An 8,774-nucleotide genomic window follows, 5' to 3' on the forward strand; every position below is an offset into this window, starting at 1 on the left:
ATTTTTACTTTGCCCCATTGTGTCAAACTTTTAGAACCTCCTTCACCTGCAATTCATGTAGAACCTCCTTCACCTGCAATTCATGAAACAAGTCCTCTGAACTCAATCAAATGACACCTAGAGGGAAAATCAACATTTTAGTGCTGTCAGTTTTCAGGTGGATCTACATCTACTTTGACAAGAACATTCAAGCACATGAATAACCTTAGGTCTAAACTTCAGACTGTTTATTATAAGTGCATTGAAACAACATGCAACACATTTGTTGGACTATTTTTGTCATTAATTTCCATTTAACGTTAGAAGTAAAGTTTCCCATTTAGAAATATAAACAGAAAGGTGTCCTGAAGTCAGAAAAAAAGTGGAGAACATAGACCATTTCCACCAATCCCAAAACCCCAATATGACTGCCATGTCCAAATTGCATTTAGCTTGTGCTGTGTATATTTGTAAGCCCACTTATTGTAAGATTTATCTAACTCCACAGATCCTTCCCGCTTCACTGTCCTCTGCTGCAGTTTCTGCTTTAGGATTACCCAAAGAAATCCACTGTCCTTCCCTTAAAATGTGTCTATAGACATTTGATTTCCAGTTTGTAGATTTAAAAGGTAGCATACATAAGCTTATATTAGTATAAACTATATAAATCTAAATGCAGATAATTGAATATGCTTGTATCCAGTGTCCCTGATATAAGTTCGTATCAAGTAAACATCAGTTTGCTCATAAGCTCTGAAAAGCAGCTAATTGCTGTAATTGCAAATTAATAAATATATTCTAAATAGCTTATAACAGAATTCCCTGTGCATCCCACCTAGAACTAAAACCTCAGTATCTAAATAAATCTAAACCCTTCAATTGTTGCCTTAGCTGCAGGTTTAGGGTATTTCCTGTAAGAAGGCGAACCTGTTTTTTTTTTTTTAGAATTACTTCATCCGTCTCTTTTTTACCAGCTGCTAAATGAATATATCCCCACAGGATGATTCTGTCCCCACCTTGCTTCAGTAAGGGGAAGGTGTTCTCGGGGTTCTAAGCACTGGTACTTTTGTGTGACAAATATGGGTTGCAAGCAGGCTAATAAAATGCACTTTTGGTCAAATTGAACCAAAAGATCCGTGTGTTTGCTGTGTCCCCCTGCATGGCATCTGGAATATTAACTCTATTTACCGATAAGGTCTTATCTGAAAAAGGTTGACTGGATGGTTTTGTTTAGGGGTATCAGAGTAAAGATAACAGAATACAAATACATAAACCACATCTTTCCTGCTCTTTGTCATTTTATTTTTTTTTAACACTTAATTAATTTACTTCTACTCTATAGTTCTGCACTGCTTTGTGTCATTTTCATCAAATACATAAATCAAAGTTTATATTAGAAAGATTCAAAGCACTGTAAATGTAGAGATTCATCCTAGATACTGACGATGGCGAGCTGTGCTTTAATGTTTTCTTTTTCTGCTTTTTGTAGAATCAAGCCCCTGTAGGGTTTTAGAAAGGCCTCGTGAGGACAGATGGACCCGCAGGAACGTGGAGTCACCCTCATCCCCGTCTTCTTTACGCTCTCATTCTTCAGTGCCGAACAGTGACAGCGGCCAACCGTCCTGGATGGAGCTGGCCAAGAGGAAGTCAATGGCTTGGAGTGATAAGAGCATGCACTAAAAAGGGAAGCTGAGAGATTTAAAGTTTCTCGGAAACTGGAACAAGTACTGCTTGAAATGAAAGAATAAGACAAAAGCTGAGTGAAGCCTGGAAGGTGTTTATCAGATGTGGTTTAAAACCTTCCTTTTTATTCAGTCACAAAGTTTTATCGTTCTAGAAACAGAAAGAAAGACTGAACAGACTGACATTTCTATATACTCCATCTTTATGATAAGATGTGTTTATGAATAATTTGTAATGATGGCTAACTGCTGTAAAATGTTTATGGTAAATAATTAAATTTTCTAAAGTGTCCAAGCTTCTTATTTACAAAGACTAAACAAAAACAAAAAAAATATGAATAAAGTTGTTAGTTTCTATAATGACCTCGAAAAAAATTAGACTTATAGCTCCACCTACAGGTCAGAAAAAGCTATAAGTATACTTATTCTATTTATTTAAAATAAGAAACATGAACATGGTTAATATATTTCCCTGCTTTATTACTGCTCTATGTGTCATGTGTGGATTCACATAAAATGGTTTTCTCTGAAATCTTAATACAAAAAAGATTATGAGAGGATTATAGGTTTAACTACTATGTTATATAGATTAAAACACTGCATCATACATGTGCTCAAAACATCTCTAACTTTATATCCCTGAAGAATGTGGTTGAGATTTCAAGAGATCATTAATTATATAATTCTTTATTAGTCAGTTGCATAGTAAATGGCAGAATATGTTATCAAACTTATGCAGGAAAGAATGTCTTAAATCTTTTTTTTTGCTTTTAATAAGGTACTCACTTTGTTTAACATCCATTTTCCTGTATGCATCAAATGTATTGAGTGACATTTGTGATATGTAACTTCTTTTTTATTTACCAGGTAATTAATACTGTGCAAGAAGAAAACATTTCCTCTGACAGAGGACAGCCATCAGCGTCATGTCAAAATGTGTGAAGTAAAACAAGCCAAAAAAAAAACGACAATATTCTATGTCTTACCTTTGTAAAAAAAAATGTCCTAAAGACATAACCACAAATAAACTAAATGGCAATGAGAATACTTGGGAGTAAAACAGCAGATTTTCAACCAAATTATTGAAATGCCAGAAGTTATTATTTAACCATGTTTAAAAGGCTTTGGTTTAAAGGACACCTTATGTGGACGAACGACACCTCGACAGAGGAGATCCAGCAGACAGGTTGACGAGTTGTTTGTAAAAAAACGTTTCTTGCCTTATGGGTTGGTGGATGGAACAAAAGGCAAGTCAGGTAGATGAGGATGAGGAAGGATGGACAACAGTTTCAAATGGGAAAGAGAGAGATAGATGAGGTAAAAGGGGAGAAAGGTGGTTTGAGAATCAAGGAAATACACAGGAATTAGAAGAAAGCAGTTCAGATGAAGAAAGAGTTGAGCAAAGTAAGGTTGTCAGAGAAGAGATAAAAATAATATTTAGATTAAGTGCTGAAGAAAGCAGTCCTTAGAGCCCCATTTTGATTTCCAGAGAAATCATTAAAAAAAATGTGGGAGTTGAATTAGTGAAGGAATTGGATGATAGAAACTTGCTGGTAATTTGCAAAAATGAAGAGCAAAAAAGAAAATGAAAGCATTGGATGTTAAACACCTAGGGAAAAAAAGACGTCACAGAGATAAAAGTGATTTGATAGAATATAACAGTGAAAGGAGTAATAACAGGAATACCAATTAATGAGAATTTAGATTAATTAAAGGTTAACATTTTTGGAGGCAAGGTTAACAAGATACAGAGACTGTATAAAAACATACAAGGGAAAGGGGGGGCAGCATGTCACTGCTGATAGACTTCTCAGTCAGTTTTATCAGGAAGAGCTGGAAAAGGTTTTATGAGTTTCCCAGTTAGGCCGTTCATTCCACCTCCACTCAGGGGCTACAGGTGTCAGTGCTATGGACATGTGCCAGCAGATTGTAGGGGAAAGCAAACATGTTCAAAATGTAGAGAACACAAAATCAAGGAGTGCAGGGAAGAAGCTGAAGAAAGGTGCTGCAACTGTGGAGGCCTGAATAGAGTTAACTATGCAAGCAGCGGAGATACATGTTAAAACAACAAAAAAATATATAAGCTACGCAGCAGTGAAGAGAGTGACAAAGGACAGGAGAAATGAATCAAGCACAGAATCAGGTACAAAAGTAAAATAAAAAAGAAAGACAAGATGATAATTTCACTCCAACGGTTGAGAAACTCGTTTTATTCATAGCAAATGTCATCATCTGCACAGACCAAGCCAAGCATTAGACACAGAAAATCAGGATCATTCCCAGAGGAGGTGAAAAGTTTTTGGGACTCAAAGAAATTTCTTTGGGAAAACAAGGTTGGAGTTGGAGGGAAGAACAGGAGCATCTGGACAATAAAAGTTTAAGACATTATTAATAATAAATAGTAATATTAAATAAATATATAGGATATTGGTTTATTATATCCATCCATTTTCCATCATGCTTATCCCAAGCGGGGTCGCAAAGGGGTGCTGGTGCTTATCTCCAGTTGTCTACGGGTGAGAGGTCACCAGTCCATCACAGGGTTTACTATATTATAGATATAAAGTAAAGCAGAAACATTTATTGGTTAATATACTCTCATTGTGTTTCACAATCCATACCAGTAGGTGGCGGTAATGCGCTTTCAAATTTTTTGGCAACCACCATTAAACTTCACAAAGAAGAAGCCGACACACACCTCAAGTTTTTAATTTCTCCTGCCGCTAGAGGGCGGTCGCGTTTTTTTTCTTTTCTTTTTTAACTACAGTTACACGTAACAAACCGCCAGAGGTCGCTGCAGAAAGCTGCCCCATGCTTATGTTTTGAAACAGCCCACACGTGAGTTAGTAAACAACACCAGAGTGAATGTGAACGGACGGCTATCCTTCCTGCTCCATGGGGCCCCGTTACTTTCCTCTGGCCCTGTGTGCCAGCCTTTTGTGTCTGTGCCAGAGCTACACGCTCAGGAGCACCGTCTCCTGGGTGGTCTCTTCCAACGACGTGGACGTGGCGGACACTGACCTGTCCGAAGAAGCTGCCCCGGCTCTGCTAGTGGAAGGCGCCGGGCTGTGGAAGGCTAACGTCCTCGGAGACCGCCTGGAGACGCCTGGACTCGGGAAGCAGGTGGAGCCCGAAAGCCCAGAGGCGGCGGAGCTGTCCTCTCGGTTGTTCTCATATCCCGTAGGGAAGGTGAAGAAGTCCAGCAGCACTCCTCCTCCACACCAGGAGACCGCCAGGACCGCCAGATACATCGCCCACTACAGCGACTGGGGTCACCTGGCCACCATTTCCACTCAAGACAAGGTAACGGCCCGTGGACTGGTCCTGCTTCTGGGTAGACTTTAATAAACTAAGTAACAAGGCTGGAATGTTGCTTCTAGTAAAGAGAGAAAAAAGACAAACCCAACAGACTCAATTCACACTTTGAATAGTAGAATCAAGTGATAATCTTAGAAGCTATGATGCATTAACTGTATTTAGCGCTTCATAATGTGTTATGTAGCAGATTATTCAAGGTCACCATGTTTGGCAAGAAAAACTACAACTACGGAAGCCCATGGGGTTGCAAAACAGCAGGGAAGTAAATTTTACATAAAATATTTAGTTCGCTCTGTGAAAGAAAGACACTTAAAGAAAATGCCTAATTAAAAACGTCAATTAGATTTCATTGGACCTGGTAAAGAAATGTTGACATTGTCAGAAATCGTATTTTTCTTTTTAAGTACACATTCATGTTTGTGTTTCTGTTTTGGGTCACTGTATGTTGCAATTTGCTGCTTTTTTTTTTTTGTCTTCTTATATCTCTCTAACTTCTATACTGAACTGTTGCTTGTCTAGAATTAGATTTACCTGAGGAGAAAACCTCCATTGTTACTTTAGAACACACCCAGATTATAATTCTGTCTGCTAAACAGCCATCTTACAATTTATGATAATAAAAAAGTACTTCCAATATACCAACACCTCTCCTCACAATGACCTTGGTGTTATTTTCTGCTTCCTGTCAAATCTATGTATAAATAGAGTCCATTAAAAATCCATCTATGTAGTGCTGCTTCACATTATTTTAATCAAATAAAGATAGACTGTTTAAAAACATTCTAAGGGATCCCAAGAAACTGTGTTTAGTCTTTGACTTTGCAGCATTCTCTCCTCCTGAGCTTGCATATTGCAACAGTGGAAAGGAAAACTCACCTTTAACGGGAAGAAACCTTCAACAGAGCCTGACTCAGTCAGAACAGCCTTCTGCTGCCACTGACCGGGGGTTTGAATCATCCTCCTCTTATGGTCAGTAAAACAACTGGACTTCAGTTCTTATAGTTTTTTTTTATTCTTTCTTTAAAACTTCCTCTGGCTAGAGATTGTGAGGGAGAAGTTCCATGCTTTAAGCTGTTGGAGAAGAGCCAATCTGCATATTTAATGCTTGTAGTTTTCCTGGGACATTGAGGCTAAATCCAGGGAGCTGACAATGGTATCTGAACAGAAAGGTTGCATAAAGATGAAACTGGAGGAGCTGTCATAGATGTTGTAATATTCATACCGGGGCCCACTCCAGTAAGGAATGTGGCAGCCCTGGCACAGAAGTAAAGAATATAAAAAGAGGAAGAAAAGGGCCAAAACAATAAATCTCACCCCATTTCTCTCTCTAATATCTGTAGAGGTGAGGAATGTTTTTGGAGTATAATCCACACTAAATATCATAAATTCTCAAATCAACCGCGACTTCGAAGTCTGCCATTATTAGTCTTATGTTGGTTTGTATGCCCAAACATGCAAGCCTGTTAGGTGGACATCTGTTTCCACATGGAGCGGGAAATAGGAAAGGTGTGAACTGGTTTGACTGGGCATCAGGGTTGCCTAATAAAGCACCAAAGTCATCCTCTCATTTCTTAAAATCTACATTATTAACATGATGTATTTGAGTATACATTAAAATATTATATGGATGCTTCTTGCGTCATCTTTTCTTTTTTTCCCCCACACAGATCAGAGGTATTCCCTTTGGAAACATCTTCTCTGTCAGTGATGGACCACTGGAGAACAGCACTGGAGTCATCTATTTCTATGTGACTCCAATGGATAACACTGTGACAGATCTGAAAAGCAACCCGTATGCCTCTCTCACATTCTCGGAGGCCGAGGGGGACTTCTGCAGGCAAGTCTTAGCTTACTGGAAAAATATATACAGTACAGAGCAAAAGTTAGGACACATCTTCTCATTCAAAGAGTTTTCTTTATTTTCATGACTATGAATATTGAAGATTCACACTGAAGGCATCAAAACTATAAATCAAAACATGTGGAATTATATACTTAACAAAAAAGTGTGAAACAACTGAAAATACGTCTTATATTCTAGGTTCTTCAAACTAGCCAGCTTTTGCTTTGATTACTGCTTCACACACTCTCGGCATTCTCTTGATAAACTTAAAGAGGTAGTCACCTGAAATGGTCTTCCAACAGTCTTAAAGGAGTTCCCAGAGATGCTTAGCACTTGTTGGCCCTTTTGCCTTCACTCTGCGGTCCAGCTCGCCCCAAACCATCTTGATTGGATTCAGGTCCAGTGATTGTGGAGGCCAGGTCATCTGGCGCAGCACCCTATCACTCTCCTTCTTGGTCAAATAGCCCTTACACAGCCTGAAGGTGTGTTTAGGGTCATTGTCCTGTTGAAAAATAAATAATCGTCCAACTAAATGCAAACCGGATGGAATAGCATGCCGCTGCAAGATTCTGTGGCAGCCATGCTGGTTCAGTACGCCTTCAAATTTGAACAAATCCCAAACAGTTTCACCAGCAAAGCACCATCACACCACCTCCTCCATGCTTCAAAGTGGGAACCAAGCATGTAGAGTCCATCCGTTCACCTTTTCTGCGTCACACAAAAACACAAAAGCACAGATTTCCACAGGTCTAATGTCCATTCTTTGTGTTCTTTAGCCCAAGCAAGTCTCTTCTGCTTGTTGCCTATCATTAGCAGTGGTTTCCTAGCAGCTATTTTACCATGAAGGCCTGATTCACACAGTCTCCTCTTAACAGCTGTTCTAGAGATGTGTCTGCTGCTAGGACTCTGTGTGGCATTGACCTGGTCTCTAACCTGAGCTGCTGTTAACCTGCAATTTCTGAGGCTGGTGACTCGGATGAACTTAACCTCTGCAGCAGAGCTGATTCTTGGTCTTCCTTTCCTGGGGCGGTCCTCATGTCAGCCAGTTTCTTTGTAGCGCTTGATGGTTTTTGCGACAGCACTTGAGGACACTTTCAAAGTTTTGACAATTTTTCGGACTGACTGACCTTCACTTCTTAAAATAATGATAGCCACTTGTTTTTCTTTACTTAGCTGCTTTTTTTCTTGCCATAATCCAAATTCTAACAGTCTATTCAGTAGGTCTATCAGCTGTCTACCCACCTGACTTCTGCACAACACAACTGATGGTCCCAACCCCATTTATAAGGCAATAAATCCCACGTATTAAACCTGACAGGGGACACCTGTGAAGTGAAACCATTTCAGGTGACTACCTCTTGAAGCTCATCAAGAGAATGCCAAGAGTGTGCGAAGTAGTAATCAAAGCAAAAGGTGGCTGCTTTGAAGAACCTAGAATGTAAGACATATTTTCAGTTACGTATGTAATTTCACATTTGTTAAATCATAGTTTTGATGCCTTCAGTGTGAATCTACAATTTTCATAATCATAAAAATAAAGAAACCTGTTTGAATGAGTAGGTGGGTCCAAACTTTTTGTCTGTGCTGTATATATGTATCATGATTATTTATGATGATTATTGATGAAATGGCACCACAAAGGTTTCCTGTCTGATAATTTGACTGAATGAATATGAGGTATACATGAAACAAAGATGAAAAGCCGAGAGTCATCCCTAAATACAACCTTATTTTTGTTTCAGGCAACATGTCATCATCAGCAGCAGAATAAGCCACAAAATAGTTTATGTTAATATCGCTCTAAAAGTGCATTTTTGCATTGAATTAGTAGTTACCAGTTTTAGTCAATAGGGGGCAGAATTTCTACAGGATTAAAGACAGGTCATTTTAAAGAAGAACCCAAAATCTTATCCTTTATGCATTCAGTTGTAGGTGTGTGTGTGTGTGTGTGT

At 38.8% G+C, this 8,774-nt stretch overlaps 2 protein-coding genes across 2 annotated transcripts in view; both read left to right on the forward strand.

The window, feature by feature from the left end:
* Positions 1–1,902, forward strand: part of kiaa1211l (KIAA1211-like ortholog) — a 15,474-nt gene extending 13,572 nt beyond the window's left edge. Inside the window, exon 12 of the mRNA XM_015398170.1 lies at positions 1,469–1,902. Within this exon, the coding sequence (XP_015253656.1) occupies positions 1,469–1,659 (191 nt within the window). The 3' untranslated portion in view covers positions 1,660–1,902. The remainder of the gene's footprint in view (positions 1–1,468) is intronic.
* A 2,571-nt stretch (positions 1,903–4,473) lies between these two features.
* Positions 4,474–8,774, forward strand: part of creg2 (cellular repressor of E1A stimulated genes 2) — a 5,235-nt gene continuing 934 nt past the window's right edge. Inside the window, exons 1-2 of the mRNA XM_015398167.1 lie at positions 4,474–4,964; positions 6,647–6,816. Of these exons, the coding sequence (XP_015253653.1) occupies positions 4,557–4,964; positions 6,647–6,816 (578 nt within the window). The 5' untranslated portion in view covers positions 4,474–4,556. The remainder of the gene's footprint in view (positions 4,965–6,646; positions 6,817–8,774) is intronic.

Source organism: Cyprinodon variegatus, unplaced genomic scaffold (genome assembly GCF_000732505.1).
Source record: "Cyprinodon variegatus isolate N-32 unplaced genomic scaffold, C_variegatus-1.0 Scaffold916, whole genome shotgun sequence".
Taxonomy (NCBI): domain Eukaryota; kingdom Metazoa; phylum Chordata; class Actinopteri; order Cyprinodontiformes; family Cyprinodontidae; genus Cyprinodon; species Cyprinodon variegatus.